This window comes from Stegodyphus dumicola, chromosome 11, assembly GCF_044657685.1.
Source record: "Stegodyphus dumicola isolate Sdum_Otavi_A_Nest chromosome 11, ASM4465768v1".
Taxonomy (NCBI): domain Eukaryota; kingdom Metazoa; phylum Arthropoda; class Arachnida; order Araneae; family Eresidae; genus Stegodyphus; species Stegodyphus dumicola.
In genome coordinates this window covers 13,368,305-13,386,705 of record NC_140778.1, presented here as the reverse complement: position 1 = coordinate 13,386,705, position 18,401 = coordinate 13,368,305, and the positions used below count along the sequence as shown (strand labels likewise).

General features: G+C 34.2%; 1 protein-coding gene across 1 annotated transcript; it reads left to right on the top strand.

The window, feature by feature from the left end:
* The first annotated feature begins 5,941 nt into the window (after positions 1-5,941).
* On the top strand, positions 5,942-13,998 carry LOC118205773 (uncharacterized). Its single transcript, XM_085826245.1, has 4 exons — positions 5,942-5,987; positions 9,695-9,835; positions 13,290-13,463; positions 13,562-13,998. The coding sequence occupies exons 1-4, from the start codon at positions 5,942-5,944 to the stop codon at positions 13,996-13,998; spliced, it is 798 nt and encodes a 265-aa protein (XP_085682371.1).
* The last annotated feature ends 4,403 nt before the right edge of the window (positions 13,999-18,401 follow it).

Below are 18,401 nucleotides of genomic sequence, written 5' to 3'. Positions count from 1 at the left end.
TTCTATTTCTTTTGAAAGTTAACATTGTTTTGTTAGAACGTGGTAGAATCATTGTCACAAACCATCAGAATAAAGCAACATGTCTACGTGAAATGCAGAAAGTAGAAAATCATCATGATAATGGGAAGTAACAGCAGATAATTAAAAAATCTTTTTCTGATTCGAAAGATTTTTATTCGCATAACTTTATCGCGCGCACTTAATTTAACCGTGCATAACTTAAAATATGTAAACGTTATTAAATTATCCTCTCAATCTAAATTACTGAATTTCAAAAATATATTAAATATGCGCCTATTAATCATCTATTTCATCTTCAATGCGATCAGAAAATTGAAGCAGTACAAACAAAAGTTTTTACTTTCTAATTTGAAAGGAATTTTTTTTTATAACGCTGGTTGACTTACATAAAAAATTAATTTTGCCTCCAAATTTTTCTGATTAAACAGTTGGTTAATAGTTCATTCTATTCTAATAATTATAATGTAGATTATTCATCCTTTTTGCGCCTTATTAAACTTCTGTCCGGGTAAATCTGATTTTGGCTAATCGTTGATACCTAGTTTTGTTACTTGGCAGTCTACTATGTATGAATTTGTGGAGTACCACATATTCCAACTGTATAAATAAACTAAAAACTGCATAAATATTGTACCATGCAGTACTGTATGTTTACTTACTAAGTGTGTTTCCGTGAAGTGTAAAGATGATTTTCCTTCAAAGGCGAACTTCCTTAGAAAAAAATCCACTTTTTTGTCTTTACGGTTTATACAGGGTTTTCTACAAAGTGTTCTGGTTTAAATATAGTGCAACGGTGCAAATCTATGAGATTTTATCATGTTTTACAATTTTTTCAGACCACTGTTTGCTTCTGAGTGTGAAAGTACATTTGCCTCTCGCTTGTTTCATTACCTGGACGGCGACGATTACCTCGTGTTCTTTCACAGTTGGAATATAGTCTTGCTAACTTCTGTAGATAATTAATTCTGCATTTCCTGGGAAGCTGAATGAGAGTTTCTCAGAATCAACGCTAGGTGATATTTCTTTAATGCTTAGCTTCTCCCTCTAGAACAGTGTCAGTTCCTTTAAAACATTAAAACTGAACATAATGTTGAATCTCTTATCCACCTCGAAATCAGTTCTCTTGCGCTCACTACGCATTCTGTCAAAAATGCGCCTGATTTACCTGATCAGCCGACAGCAGCTCCAGATTAAAAAAGCTAGGATGATTATGAATATTCTGGTTCTTCCGAATCATCTACAGGCGATGATTCTTGCTCAAATTCTGATATGAGCTCTTATCTTCTAATAATCCTATGGAGAACTACTTCATTTTCCTGTAGATATGGATTTATCAGACACTGCGATAGTATGCATTTCCGCCCAAGCTTCCTTAGAAAAGAAACGGCACCTGCAGCCCATCATTTGCTCCCTTAAGCCCCAAACACAGCTTACAAGTAAGGTTGTCATTTAGCCTTTTGAACGAAGGAAAGCGAGTATTCTATCTGAAATTAACCTTTAAGGCTGGATTACCGGATTGGAAAGTTGAAGCACTTTTCCAGGTATACCGCCAGTGGAAAAATCAGCCTTCCTGTTTTGTTTCTGGAATATAAAAGTAATGATCAAGCATAGTGAATTAAATTCCCTAAGGAAGAGCGACGTGTTTTGTTGCTTCGAAGTCGATGGAGGGTTATTTAAAAATATGCCCTATTAAGATTGCTGTTTCACTTAATTTAAAATTTAATTCGAATTTCGATTTTAATTGGGTGTAGAATTTTCCGTAATCAATCTTCATTCCTCCAAAAATTAACCACAAGTTTAAAGAGGGGTTGGCTAAACGTAGAAGTACTTCTCCTCTCCATGATGTAACTGATATAGGGCTTTCGTTTGCATGATACGATAAATAAGATAACTGGAATATAAATTAACTGGAAATCGCTAGATTTTTGGCCGCCAAGAAATCTGGAACTGGGACTATTCATCGTGGCCGTTTCGCCGTCAATACACATTATTTTTACATGACTGTATTATTTATTGCCATATAATATTAAGTTGATTTAGTTTAATAATTCTGTTTACTTATTGTATATATAACAGATATTTTTCTTTGTGTGCTTATATTACATCTTGCCATATTATATTATTAAGTTTATTTAATTTAAGAATTTGGTTTACCTGTTGTATACCTTTGGCTGTCTTAAATTTTAAAAGAAAAAAGATTTTGCAATTAACTACATCTTCTAGAATTACTAAGTATTACCTAGAATTAATGACGTTTTCCCCGAAAAACAATTTATTTAGAAGCGTTTTCTCAGTGTGATAATTAAGTGTATTGGTGTATTTTATTATGGCAAAGCACACTAGGGCTATCTGCCTAAGGGGAGGGATGCCTTCGTGGAGGCATTTCTAAGGGAATCCGGCTCGTATTCACGTTACACATGGGGAAAACCACTAAAACACCCATGCAGCCAGCCCGTTCGCGGGATTCGAACCTCGGACCGAACTACCAGTGTTCAGCGATTTTACCGCTCGGCCGCTGGTGGGCGTGATAATTAGGTGTATTGTCTGTATATAATAGTGAACTAGCCAATTAAAACTTGAAGAAATATTGACGAATCATGTAAATATTGTACTTCCAGTAGTAAAATATTTAAACTGTCACAAATCCAACTTCCCTCAAATTTGCTTTCAAGTTCTGCTGAAATTCAGGATGCCATTCTCTCAACCCTAAATGAGATTCTTGACTCTGTCTTTCTAAAAGATGATCCAGCTGAAGATTCGCCTACTCAAACCAGAATCCGTAATTGTGATGACATTTCACAAACAAACAACGATGTTCCGTTCTCAAAACAAGAAATAAAGCAAATAATTAAAAACCTAACTTTAAAAAAGGCACCAGGCCCAGATAGCATCGATAATCACATTATAAAATTAATCAATCAAGCCCATGCTGACATAATCTGTAGTTTTTGCAATCGATGTATAGAACTCTCTACCTTTCCTGATTGCCTGAAAATTGGTAATATAATACTCTTCAATAAGAAGAATAAAAGCTCCGATGAACCTAAATCTTATCGTCCGATAAATCTTCTCCCAGCCCTGGGAAAAGTTTTGGAAAGATGTCTTATTGGTCGCCTAAAATTTCAAGTTTACAGCAAAACCTTAATTAGCAATAACCAGTTTGGATTTCGAAGTCTACTTTCAACAAGTCATGCAATTAATGCAGCTCTTGAACAAGTCAGAAACAATAAAATCAACCAACTTCATTCTGTAATAATATGCCTCGACTTAAAATCAGCTTTTGATTCTCTATGGTGGCCAGCAGTTTTACAAGCGCTGCGTTCCTTTAAGTGCCCTCAAAATGTATTTCTAATTATTCAAGATTACTTCAGAAACAGAAAAAGTATGATTCTTTACAGCAACACTGAAATTGTGCGTAATCAAGTCCAAGGATGTCCTCAGGGGTCTTGCATGAATGCAGATCTCTGGAATATCAGCTTCAACAACATCATTCCCTATACATAGCCAGATCACTCAAAAATTGTAGCTTTTGCAGATGATGTAGCTTTTATTACAAGTGGCCGTACCAGAGACATTTTACAGAATAATTGCAACGAAACACTCCAGTTATTTAACCAACTTTGCAAAATTCAAAAACTACAAATTTCACATATTAAGTCCCAAGTCTTAGTGATCCATAAACCAGGACAAAATATAACTAAAGCTTTAGCTCTAAAAATTGACAATCAAAAGATCAAATCTGTGAACATAATCAAGTACCTCGGTTTAACAATCGACAAGAAATTCTCCTGGATTCCTCATCTACAAAATATTAAACTTCGTACAACATCAATAGCTAACTGCCTACGACATATGCATGGATATTACTGGGGCTTAAATCCCCATATAACACGTATTCTTCTAAAAACAGTCATCTCAAAAATGGTAAATTACGGAGCCGGAATTTGGGCACAACCAATGACAGTAAGATGAAATGTTTAAATTCAATTCAAAGGCCTTTTACTCTTTGCATTACTCGGGCGTATCGCACAACTTCAAATATAGCACTTGATACTCTATCTGGTACTCTTCCGTTATCAATCAGTGCAGAAATGGAATGCACCTATACGAAAGTTCTCCAACTTAACCAAGCCGCAGAATTCAACAACCAAACCTTTTGGCCATCCAACTATGAAAAGAAAATTAACCCCAATCTTATCCATCCAGCGCTTCGCTTCAACAAAATAATATTCCCCACGTCTGAAGAAAATTCAAGTTCATCTCCAATTGCTTATACTGATGGATCAAAAATTGAAGGAAAAGTTGGTTCCGCAGTCTTTTTTCAAATTACCCCCTCAAATATCATCAAATGGAAAGGCCATCTCCATAATAATAATAGTGTTTTCCAAGCGGAATTGTCAGCTATAAAAGCAGCGATTAAAATAACCATTCTCAAAAATCTCAACGAATTTAGCATAAAATCTGACTCCCAAGCAGCTATTCTAGCTATTAAAAATCCCTTACCTTCCTCTCCATTGATATCCGACATAAATTCTCTTCTTGGAAAAATCCCAAACTACAAAATTCAAATTTCATGGATCAAAGGGCATAGTGGCCATTTTGGTAATGATCAGGCAGATGAACTAGCCAAAGAAGCAGCTATTAATCAAGATGGTACTGAAATCATCATTCCGTGGCCTCGCTCGAATTTCAAGTACCAACTAAAACAACTTGCTTCAAAATCTTGGAAAGATTTGTGGAACAATGCTCCACAGGGAAGACGCACATATAACTTGATGCCCAATGTAAGCTTAGCATCTCTGAACTCGAATCCTTCCCTAAATTACTTTATAACAGGACATGGACCCTTCCCCACATATTTCTACGCAAGAAATTTGGCAAATTCTGACATATGTGGGGAACAGGGAACTCCTGATCACTACGTTTTCTCATGCCCCTTAACTGAGGATATTCACATAAAATTCCCAAGAACTGACCCCCTGGCATTCCAAAGGTTTTTAATTAAAGATAAACATCAATATCCAAAGTTTCAGAAAATTATGCAACGACTCTCTTCCTACGGCCTAGATCTCTGTCAAGTGTAAGTCCACATACAGTTTAAACTTAGTGAACTTTTACATGCTGTTATTATGGATAAAATGAATCCGCTCGTGAACTGTACTTTATAAACTGCAATAAACCAATATATCTGAAATACCCCACGGACACCTACCTCTTTAGCATTATTATAACAATTCATTTAACATTGTGTTGCCAGTACTAATTATAATTATCTCATTATGTTTATTTGTTTATTCATAGTGTTTATCTACTATTTTTGTTGCACCAAATCAGATGTTCAATTTATCTTGTGAATCTCAAATTGTATTCCTACTATTTTGTAATCTACTTATGCCCTACACCATTATTTTTAATAAATACTGGATGCGGGGCATACTGTGGAATTGCACGATGTACCATAATAGGCAAACTTTAGACTTTTTGAAAAGCTTCAGTCTATGCAATTTCTTATAAAACTTGCAATTACCCCCCCCTTTTTTTTTCTCTCAAAGAGTTAGTATGGGAAGGCATTACCAGTTGACCTATGGTACATCGCTGGTGTCCCCCATACTTTTACCTTTACCTTTACCTTTACTTGCACAGTGTTAAAATTTATAATATACCATTTGTTACATCAGAGGTTTAGCCCCAGTTCTCTGTCATACTGAAGTAATAGAGGACATTGTCATGTAATTCTCGTACACAATAATTTTTGGAACTAATGATCAACTAAGAATGTGTGTAATTTAATGCAGTTCTCTGCTCGTTTAAGAAATGCGAAGTCATACTAATATCACTTCTTCAGAAAGTTTTTTTTTTTTTTTTGTTTCGATTAACATGAATCCAGAAAAAGAACATCTTCAGATGAAGATACTTCTCTATGGGTTCCTATGATCCAGATCAAAGAGAGTATGCAGTTTCTCAAAGTAATTTAATAATACGAAATATATATATCTATATCTGCCTATTTCTTTGATCATTCTTTTTGTTTACGCACAGGTCTTTTTGTTTCATTCAAATGCGCTAAAAGTAGAAAGTACAACAAATTTAACTCCGTTTTTCGAGAAAAAACACCTGCGGTTGTCGTTATACAAGAAAGCTTTCGGCCTATGCTTGCGAGGTTCTACTATATTTCTGTTGCCATTGCTTTGTGTATTTATTGTAATCTCTCAAAAAAAATTAATTCAATAAGCTTGTAGAGTTGCGCGCCTCCAACCTGTACGCAACAAAGTGGTGACTGCTGAAACTGGAAATTAGACAGAGTCTTGCTAAGGGTTTAAGTCCCTTTTTACTCAAGAAATGACAATTGCGTGCTCTTGACGCTCACAAACTACGCCGACCCGGCGGTAAAATAAAAATAACCTGAAGAGAAATAATAACAAGACTCTCACTACGAGGCTCTCTAAACGTAACTAACCTCACCGCGTTTTACAATACCGCTGCTAATTCAGAAAACTTTGAATATCACGTTGAACGATTAACAATTCTCCGAGGCAAGCACACAGGCCGAAACGCGGGGTTCTTCAATTTCTGGCTAACTACATCCGCGCTCGTGAAGTAAGAACAGCACATCTCGAACTCGTTTCCTTTCTATTTAACTCAGAATACTTCCGCTGATAATTTGAATCCTTGTGCGTTCTACTCAAATTTACATACTCTGGCATTGGCAGTTCCAGGGGAAAGTAAGGCTTGACAGGAAAGATAGTTTAAACTTAAAATAAATGTTAGTTAAAATAAATATAAACCCTACAAGCTTTACTATAAATAAAAATAAAAGCTTCCTTTAGACAAGGAAAAAATGTGTAGGAGGAGAATAAATTAATTTTGTTGTAATTTCAGTAAAAATATGTGTGTTGAATTTCGAAATTTTTGAAGAAATGTCAACATAACCTGAAGTAAAATTTAAAAGATTATTTTTTCCATTTTTACTGTAACATTTTATGAACTGACTGCTAATCTTCATGCTTTAACGTAAATTCTAATGTTATAACTTAAAACAATAAGATTTTTCTATTACACAAGGATCTATTTTTAGCATAACAGTTAAATGACCACATGAATTATCAAAAAAAAAAAAAAAATGGAATATCATTTGAATTCAACATGCTCCTTCCTTTATTTGTTGTCAAGATAAAATTTCATTTTCTTCATTGAGAGTGTTTCGATATTTGTTTGACGGATTTCATATAATAGTTTTCTCTTCAGGTTAAGGTCTAGAACATTAGTTTAAAAGGTTAAAAATCCCATTTTTTTTTAATAAATTGTGTCTTCTAGCACAAGAATTAAAACGTGAAATCCATTCATTATGTCTCACAGTTTTCTAGACGAGATGCTTCCAAATCTGGCATCTTTAAGGGGCTAGCAACAGCAACTAACTTAGATCGCTGAAACTGGCATACATACATGTATCAATGTTTTCTAGAAATTTCTTCGGTGCCTTTGATTTTATTTCAGAAGACATTCTCCGAGAAATCTGACAAAGAAAATAATAACTGAAAGCAATGTACATTGGTATTTTAACGTCGCACCCTACAATATGAAATGCGTCAATTACAATAAAAGATCCTAATTTTTAATTTTGTTTTAGTTTGTTGATGCTCAAAATGTCAAGATACGTTGGGAAGTACTGCTTATGTTCTTGAATTTTTCTTTATTTTTCTTAAATTAGTACCCTTTGGAGAGTCGGTTTGAAGCATTAAAATATGAATAATTAATTTGCATTTTCATAGTTTTTAGTTTCAAATATTTTAAAAAAAGAATCAGTATATTCTAGCATTTCACTTTACATTCTGTTTCTTTCTAAAATTTATTAGCCGTAATGTTTTATTTTTAAATTCCATTTAAATACATTTTCAAGGATATAATATTCATTTATCTTATGATTTTAAATTTTAACTTATAAGACGTAAGAGCTATTAATATTTAATAAAAGAGAAAGAAGTTTGTACTGTTTGGTTAACATGAATCTGAAAATTGTTTGATTTTTAAGTTAAGATATGCATTTTCAGATTAGATAATAAGTTTTAAATCAGATTTTTCGAAAGAAGCTTTGCTTCGAAGAAGTAATGAATTTAAATTCAAATACACTCTTTTGAAAAAAAAAGCGAAGCACCATGAAGGTAGTGGTTGTTTTCAATGAAACTGAACATGTGTATAGCTCATACACAGATAATAAAATGATTAAAAATCAAGGTCATAGTACCTGTTCACGGCTCTCAATCACCCATTCATCATTCAAATTAGTAGTGGGTCAAACTGCCCCTGGCGGCAATGCATGCTTGAATTCGTCGAGGCAGGAGTGGTATAGGTTCCTAATGTCATCCTGCGACACATTCTGAAAGGCTTTCATCAATTGTCGCTCCAGATCTGCGATACTTTGTCGTGCCCGAATCTGGCGGCCTACCATGTCCAGAAATGTTCGATTGGTGAAATGTTTGGTGACCTTGCTGGCCAAGAAAGAGTATCAACTACACGGAGACAGTCCAGAGATATGCGAGCGGTATGTGGCCTGGCATTATCTTGTTAAAAATGGCCCCAAGATGACGTGCCATGAAGGGTAATGCAATCGGCCGCAGGATGGTATCAACATATCGCTGATCTGTTAAAGATATACGGAGGATGACTAAAGATGACCTGCTGTCATAAGAAATAACGCTCCACACCACCACACCAAATGTTATGGCCTTTGTAAAACAAAGGCTGACTGGGACCTATGGTCCCGTCCTCTGCAGACACGAACACGGTGGTCATCTGCTTCAAGAGTGAAGCGGAATTCATCGCTGAACACCATAGGATGCCAGTCTGATGGCAGCCATGATGATCAGCTGCGACTCCACGCCAAACGTCTCCGCCGATGCTGGAGAGTCAAAGGCAAACGTCTTAAAGGCCTCTGTGAGCGTAACCCCGCCTTAGACAAGCGCTGTGAGATGGCAGTAGCATGGGGGGTATAGACGTGGCTGTAGTGCGTTAAATAGTCGACAATGATACCGTTGGGTGGTTCGGAACATGTGAACGATCATGCTATCTTGCCTCGCAGTGCTCGTTGGCCTTCCACAGCCTTCACTTCAACGGCAATTTCCTTGTAGCGCCTTTTGCTGACAACATCTTTGCACAGCCGTATCTGTACGCTGCAGGTTGCGTCCTTTTGCTCGGCATGACCATCCATCTTCACGCAACACTACAATGCGACCACGTTCGAAGTCGTTTAGTTGTCTTTATGGTCTTCGATATCGTCGTAATGGCATCTTTAGTTGCTTCTTTACGGAATTACAATGGCAGCAATAAAAAGAGGATAAATTTTCCGTCTCTGTTACTGGTTTTATACTTTGCGAATGCCGCACTAGAAATGCGCGCTATGATCGCAATTCCTGTTAATTTGCTTTGAAACCTGGATCATTTTCATGTTCGATCAAAATGTTTATGCATACTAAATTTCGTCACTGTGGCAAAAGTTCTTCTTGGTGCTTCGATTTTCTTTTAGCAGTAGAATTCAATGTACATAATAATACGAGTTATTGCAAAATTTTTGACCACCAGTTTTTCCATTACCTTCTGTGTTATAAATAATTAAAAAAATTTGAAAACGAGGTGTAATGTTGGAAATTAAACTTTTTAAAATAAAACCTTTGTCCAGGTAAAGAGGTGATTTCTAACCAAGATCAAATCATTGATGGCTTAGTAGTTAAATTGTCTCTGTTGGTTGCCGAATGTGTTCTCATGCAGACGAATCTGAAGGGCCAGGCAGACTACGAAGACTGTGTTGTCTTGACACGAGGTTGAGGGAGGGATGATTTCCCAGTGGTGTTATACAAATCACCACCATCTGTGAATCCAGATCTTGTTCCGAAATTCGACGAGAAAGCCCAAAACTGTGAACTGTTGATTGTTACATGAGCTGTTCGTGGACTAAGATTAGTCGTTGGGTTATCTTTTCCTTATGCCAATTTCATCTGTTAACAGCTAGAATGTTCATTTATTTCATCTTTTCATTCCATCTTAGTAAATTGAAAATTAAATTATATTAGTTTATACTTATCTCGTGCTCTATGCGTATAACCGCACATATTTACATAAGACTTAGGTTACATATTTGAATTATTATAATATTTATCGAAAGAGAATGACTCGTACTCTGTTTCCTGGATGCAAAACTGGGTAAATTTATTCTTTCAGTTTTAAATAAGGATATGCCTTTTCAGGTTGGATGAAAAACTTGAAATCGAATTTTTCCAAACAAGTTTGGATTCGAACAACTAATGGATTGTAAAATGAAATATAATCCAACACTGAATCCTTAACATTAAATATTATCAAATTACTGACCATTCCTTCTGTCGTGTAAAGTTTTTTAAAGCTTCTTATAGGCTTCTTATGGAATATTTCTTTTGAATGCAACTGCATAGTCTCTTTCAGGCAGAGTGGTGTTTTTAGAATATATAGTAGATAAGTGTATGCTTTTTAGGTAGTTTGTCCGTAGAAAGCTGTTCGCTGCCAAATGTGTTAGCGATACATTTTGGTAATTTGATTGGTAATAATTTAGAGAAGTCAATAGAATATGACAGTTCTGCCGCACGCCATGTGTGGTGTCAGCGTGACCAGTGACGTTCGCTGAAGGGTGGCTACGTTAGGTATGACATCACCGGAATTGTGGAGGCGTTCGCGTGCTACTGCAGTGGGATTGGATTAGTCAACATTAAAAGTTTAGGTTTGATCGAGTGGAAACCGGTGTAACGGTAACCATAAGTTACAATGACGACGCGACAGTGTCCGTTTCTGTAAAGAAATTATTCTTAAAAATAATGCAAAAAATAAGTTTCATCATTTAGTTTCACACACATGTATATAATCATTCACACGTAGGCTTTTACCGAAAGCCGCAGTTTTCTGACACCTGAGGGTCTCTCTTTCACAGTTTCAAGGTCATGGGGTTTATTTGAATTCCCAGGTGCCAGCCCCTTTCCGCAACACCAATGTGAAGTCATTGACCAACGATGGCATTAAAAAATACTAATTTTCTATTTTTTAAAGCTTCTATTTTTGTAATGGCCAAACGCTAGTGTATGGATGGCATATTCCAAAATATACCTTTTATCGTCGAACGGGGAGAGACTTAATTTGTTCTGACGAAGAGTGAAGAGATGGTGTTTCTCACTTGCAATTCGGTACTGAATTCCACGTCTAGACTCCAGGCTTTGCAGGCATTGCTTGTAATTTTCATGCAGGATTTTTATTTTTCACGACGTTACGTGAAACACCCTTTGCTGTCTTCTTCTCCCCCGTCTCCTATAAGAAGGAATACATTTTCGGTCGCCAACCCACAAATTCATAAACTAATTTTGATGAAATTTCATCCTTCATACATCCAATTTTCTTGACGTTTTTCAGACTGTAAAGAGAATGATTAGGGGATAGTCAGATGTATCGTAATTGTGGCTATTTTAATAATAAATGGGTGTGCGAAATGTGATGATAGAAGTGTGTGGTCTAAAAGAAATATGATAGCAAAGGATGACACTTCAAATAATGTGAATTACGAGAAATTTATTATATGTTGACATCGTGAAATTTTAAATTAATACTAGTATAAATCGAGGAAACATAGCCAGACAATAGACGACGAACTACTGCAGCAGTAAGAATCTGTCCTACCATTTTGAGTTCTAATCTTTCGTGCACAAAATGCGCAAAGTTCCAATCTAATAAATCTTAGTTCATCTTCGTTACACAAAGTTACATGATAACAAAATTAATTTTTATAGCGAAGGACTTTGACTTGAATTATTATTCCAGTATATTTTTGTGGAAACACAAGGCCAATTCTAGCATCAGATGCAACACGTGCACGAGAATTCCTTTCGAGAACGTCTCAAGTCTTAAAACATCATTCATATACCGCAGAAGTCAGCATCTAGATCAATTTTAGTTGAATCTTTATATCACTTACTATTATTTTTTTTGACAAAATGCATTCTCTTGAAACTATATGGAGATGGTCGTCAGAAAGGTACGAAAAAGAACAAATTGCAGACACGCATCATCGGCGGTGAGGACGGACAGAAGCACACCCTACACTTTGGAGTCCCGCAGCAGAAGAGACAGAAAACCGGTTGTAGTGGTCAATCTAGGAGCGTCTCAATTCTGACCCAAATCCTTGGGGTTATCGTAGGTATTGGCGAAAACTTCTTGGCGAGTTGAAACCCAAGCAAAATCCTAGAATTTGTAAGCAGCCAATGGCGTTGCAGAATTAGAGGACTTCCGGTTAAAACGGAAAAGCACGTTGTGGAGTAAAATTTGTGTTTCAACTGCAGCCATTTTTGTTTTTTGCAGTGTATTATAGTATCAAATGTGATTCGTCGTTTAGTTTCTTGCAGTTTTTTAGTATTGTTTGCAAAGTTCTTTGAATATATTTTACTTTACATAAAGAATATATTTTACTTTTAAATAGAACTCTGCTTATCCTAATTTTAAAAAATAAAAGAAGTATTAAAAAATCTCATTTTAGGATGGCCCAGTATGTGTTCACAAGTAATACTGATTGTATTAATGTTTTCAGAAATTTGCATTTCAGCGTTGAATAATTGAGACATCAGTAAGTATCAATTGGTAAGAGTCAACAGTTATGAAATTCTTAAAACTATTAAAGTTATGTTATTTATTTTTCTTAGCAATTTCAAAACTTTAGGAATAACAGTTTTCACACACTTTTGTAACTATACTCCCTTCATAAACTATTACTATGTTAATTCCTTCTAAGTTAATAATAATGAAAAAAATTAATCTAGTAAAAACACATTAATCGTAAGGAATTCACAAAAGCATTTTGTAACTTTACCCTATATTTCTTACATATCGTATATTTCTCTATATTTTCATTATTTCAGAAATTTTTGTTCATTTCGGTGAAAATTGTTATTGTGTTTTTCTATAGAAAACAATGGCAGTCTACAATTAAATTTGAACATAATTTTAAGGTTAAATTATATCTTTCTTTTGTTTATTATGTATTAAATTTTACATTTAATGATTAAATTGTGTATAGAATGTATCGATGTTTTTAAAAAGATAGCAAAAATTACTTTCGAAATATTACTTTCTTTTGTTTTCTGCCGCTCCTATTGCATGTTATAATTACTGGTAATTTCTTTCTTCTGGCTTTGTTATTATATTTTAAAATCGTGTTTATTTTTTTATGTTGTGATTGAATTATATAATATGTGTGATATTTTTAGATAAGTTAAGGATTGGTGTTCCTTTTGAAAGAATTTTGGATGATATTCGGAATTCCTTAAATAATGAAGAGCTAAGCCGGAAACATCTTATTGAGAGAAAAGATCTACATAACATAGTGAGAGATTTTGATTTGGATAAGTGTTCTGTGCATGAGAGTGATCCGATAAGTGTAGGTTTATAATAAATTATAGTAGGTTTATTATCCGATAAGTGTAAGACAACCATAAAATGAATCTGCTGGGAAGTAGTTCACCTGTAATGCATTATAAAGAACAAGGGATACAAGATGAAAGTGGAATTTTAAATAAAGATGATTTTCATCTTTGTATAATGACTGAATTTCAAGCAACCATGCTCGAAAAATTTGGAAATAATAAGATTAGTGTTGATAGCACTCATGGCACAAATCCTTACGATTTTCACTTAATAATGTTATTAATCGTAGATGAATTTGGTTCGGGATGTCCGGCTGCATTTTGTGTAACAAATAGACTTGATTACACTGCAGTCAGATTATTTTTTCATGCTATTAAAAGCAAGTGTGGCCAAGTAAAGCCATCTATTTTTATGTCGGATGATAGCCCCGCATTTTACAATGCTTGGGAAGCAGAGATGCTCCCTCCTGAAAACAGAAGTTTATGTACTTGGCACATAGATAGAAATTCGAGGAAAAATCCCCCCTTTATCAAAGATAAAGGGGGGATCTGAAAAGAAAGCATTAATATATAAGACTTTACGAGTTGCTTCAGACGATTGATAAAACTCAGTTTCATAATTTATTAGATAGCACAGTGGCTCAGCTTTCTTCTGATCTTGATACGCAAGAATTTGGTGCCTATTTTTTTAAAGAATATGCTAGTAATTATTCATTATGGGCTACAGCCTACCGTGCTAATTTAGGCATCAACACAAATATGTATTTAGAATCTTTGCATAAGACCTTGATGCATTGTTATCTTCAAGGTGTAAACGTAAAGAGGCTTCATAAAACTTTAAATGCATTAATGAGGTTATGTAGAGACAAAGTCGCCTAATTAAGTTATGCAAAAAAAAAAAAAAAAAAAAAAAAAAAAACACCATCAGCGAGAATTGTAAAAATTAATGAATCACATAAGCGTAGTCTTGAAATTTCTGCATTGATAGTGACACAGAACTGTGAAAGCGAGTGGTTTGTAAAATCCTGCACTAAAACTGGTGTAACATATCGAGTAAAGAAAATTGCTTCTGCTTGTAAAAATGATTGTGAATTGGTTTGTAGAATGTGCTATGCATGTGTTCACATGTTTGAATGCGCATGTATGGATTATTTTGTCCTAAATAATATGTGCAAGCATATTCATGCATGCATAAAAATTGCATTGCCTTGTACTTCCAAACGAAGCATTTCACCTTTGCATAAATTTGAAGTAGCTTCTGCAGGTCAAACAATTTCAGAAAACTCGGATGAAGGAAAAATTATGTGCAGTCTGAAATTGAAATATTTGGATGATCAAATATCAAAGAAATCATATTCAGTTGATACAGTATCAAAAATAAAAATGTTATTAGACAAATGTTTAAATATCATGAAGAATGAATCTCAAAATTTACCTGCTGTTTCGAAACATGAACCAACAAATAAAAAAGCAGAAAAGCAATTCATTATTGATTGTCTTCAGTCTTCTGGCTGTGAAGCTATCAATATTCATTCAGATTTTGATCATTCGTATGCAGGTGATTTGTAAATAGTTTTGGGAGGTTGGCATATTCAAAATTATGACTCCATTGTCATTTAAATATTTACTTGCCAGTCTATCTAAGTACAGGAAAGAAACATATCATGATGATACAAACTCAAAGATCAAATATATATAATTGTTGCTCCAAGCTTATCATCACTATGCGATTAATTTAATTGTTGCCACATAGTCATATTTTATGTTTAAAAATTATTCCTATAAGAGCAGATATATCGACTTGATTTTAAAATTGGACCTGTCGTTAAGTCCCAATGGCCCTTGTTTCCAAGATTGGCTGTTTTTAAATAGCTTTCTGCAAATAAGTGCTTTTAGGACATATATAAAGCATTTTATTTTTAAGAAAATTAGAAAACATTGACAAGTTTACTGCTCAAGTTAATGTATTGAATTTAAAAAGTGGTAAAAGTTTACAATTGTGTGCCCCTTGTTTTTTGGCGATTCTTTTTTGACGCCAAGATCGGCGCCAGGAAGACACAATTTCGAGATGGCCGCTACACAAAACCAAAATAAAAAGTCAACGATTTGCGTAAATTCTGTGTCCATGTACACATCGATCTGTTTTCACTTAAAAAAAACATCCCAAAATTGCACACACTAGGCATTGCGCACTGTTTAAATTTATCCATGTACACATCAATCTATTTTTATTTAAAAAAAATCAGAAGGCTAAAGCAAAGTTACACTATCATGGTAACCAGAAATAAGATTTGATCGCAAAATTTTTACAAAAAATTGTCGCTAATCGAAGGGGCACCCAATGCTACACTAGAGCCTAAAAATTTTCTTGTATTTATACATTTCGTTTATAATTTTAATCATATTTCAACTATCTTATGCGAAATTGAGCTCTGTGCGTGTATTTTAGGAATTATTATTTATGACAATTTTCTGTGGATTTTAAAAAAATTGCTTTCAGCTGTATTGCCATGACTGCCATGTATAAAGATCTTTTTCCGCTTTATGAGTTATATACTGTTAATCACAAGCAAAGTATTCAATTTTTTGTGTCTTTATTACCTTGAGACAATAGATGTCATTTCTCTCCTGAATGTTTCTAGATCAAATCGCTTTGACATAGAAATGCATTTCAGGGACCCTCTTTGATCACCTCCCATTTAATGAAAAAACCTTCACTAAAGAACTTGAAAGTGTACAAATTTGGGATGCCATATATTTTATGCTTTAGTCAGAAGGAGTTTTTGAAGAAAAACGATGTTCATTGTCTAGATGAAAGGCATTTTTCGGCAACATCACCTCCGAGCTCGTTAATAAAATAATAATAAGCTCGATAATAAAATTCTTGCCAATGCTGAAAAGTTACCAGTGAAATGCAGGGCTTCCTGTGTTCTGAATAATTTTATTAATTTGAATGAAACAGAATGAGATCCCTGGAAAATCATTAAGAATTTCTTTGCCTGATACTAGATGAATGGTTTTGAAGACCTTCTCACTAACGGCTGGATTAAAAGATTCTTCAAGACCACTCTGCAAAGGCAAAGAGGAAATGCAGTTCACCATCTTTAGGAATTCTCAGAAGTGATTATAAAAGAATTCCCCATGACTACCTTTGGAATGCATATAAAAATAAAATGTTGAACTGGAAATGCTCATCTAACTACGATTAGAACAAATCAGGAAAAATAGGTGATGTAATTATTGAGAAATTCTCAATGTATCTAAACAAATGGTGCTTTTCTGTCATATATGTTTTTATTAATATTATCACTTTCTGTTTTATACTTTAATTTGGTGCCTTATGATTTACTTTCATAATGCTGCAATAGAAAAATATTCATTCTTTAACTTTTGGAGGACAGTGTATTTTATTGAAATACGAAAAAAGCCATCATAAGTTTTAGAATGGTACATACAAAAAAAAAAAAAAAAAAAAACACATTTAATTTAAAATTAGTTGATAGAGGAATTTTCTCATAAATCAGATGACAGTGCATGAGCATCCTATAGCTATCATTGTTTACTGAGCAAACTGATTTTGAAATATGATAGTGAAAAATATTATTTTAAGAATGCAGCCACTTCTTAGAGCTATGCTGTATCCTCTTAATGCTAAGTTAATCTGCTGAGGAGAATAATAAGTGATAGTATTTGTTTATAAAGTATAATTTTAAGTTTTAATATTTTGGAAAAATTGATATTTTCTTAAATTGTAAAAGAATGAGTTAAAGATGAATCTGGAGTCGAGGGAGAGTTTGTTATGTTTTGGTAGAATGCGGTACGGTTTCTTATGACTAATTTTATTAATAAAGTTTTCTTTCTATATATTACTACTATAATGTATTTTTATTAGAAGTAGAATATCATGTATATGCCTACTCCTAAACCAACAATGGATATGTTCTTAGTTTTGACATTTGAAAGAATTGCTCTGTTTTTGGTGTATTTTCAAGTATACACACAACAATAAAGACTCGCCAGTGGCCGAGTGGTAACGTTGTTAAACACTTGTAATTCAGCCTGAGTTTCGAATCCCGTGAACGGGCTGGCTGCATGGATGTTTTCGTGGTTTTCCCCATGTGTAACGTGTATACGAGCCAGTTTCCCTTAAAAAATCCTCCACGAAGGCATCCCTCCCTGATAACAAATGCGACATCATCGGCGAAAGCAGTAATTTTAGCAAAAGGAAGCCAGGCACTTTTTATAATTTTATTAAATGTAATATTCCATAATTCTGCGCTCATACATGCGCCTTGTGAACATCCACGAACTTGTTTTCTTCTGATTAAAGTATTATTATATAAAATGAGATTATGGCGATTATCAAGGAAATTATTGATTATTTGATAGATATTATAATTACATTCAATATTTCTAAGTGCTTCATTGAAGGCCGCCATAATGAATCAAAGGCTGATTTAAGATCTAAGCTGATTATTGCGGAGTGTAGGTTATTGATTTTATTAACATCGATTTGATTTAGGACTGCACTGGTTGCATGAATGGTAGATTTTTGCTGCCTCAATCCATACTGATTTTCCTTGATGAATTTTTGATGGTGAAAATGGTATTCAAGTCTTCCTATAATACAACGTTCAAGAATTTCTCCAAGAGCTTGAGGAAGGTTAATTGGCCGATAGGAATTAGGATTATCAGGAGCTTTTTTCTTTTTGAGGAAGAGTGTGATTTGTCCTGTTTTTAAGCAGTCTTGAAAAATACAAAGTTGAAGACATTTATTGCAGATTAGAATTAGCTTACGATTAGTTTTATGTATAATTTGAATGCAGATTTTATCTGGTCCAGGAGCATTTTTGTTATTGAGTTTTTTAATAATTCGATTGAGTTCCATGGATGTAAATGGGATATCATTATCGTGGAAGTAGATTAAAACGAATTAATCTTTGTTCAGTTGAATCA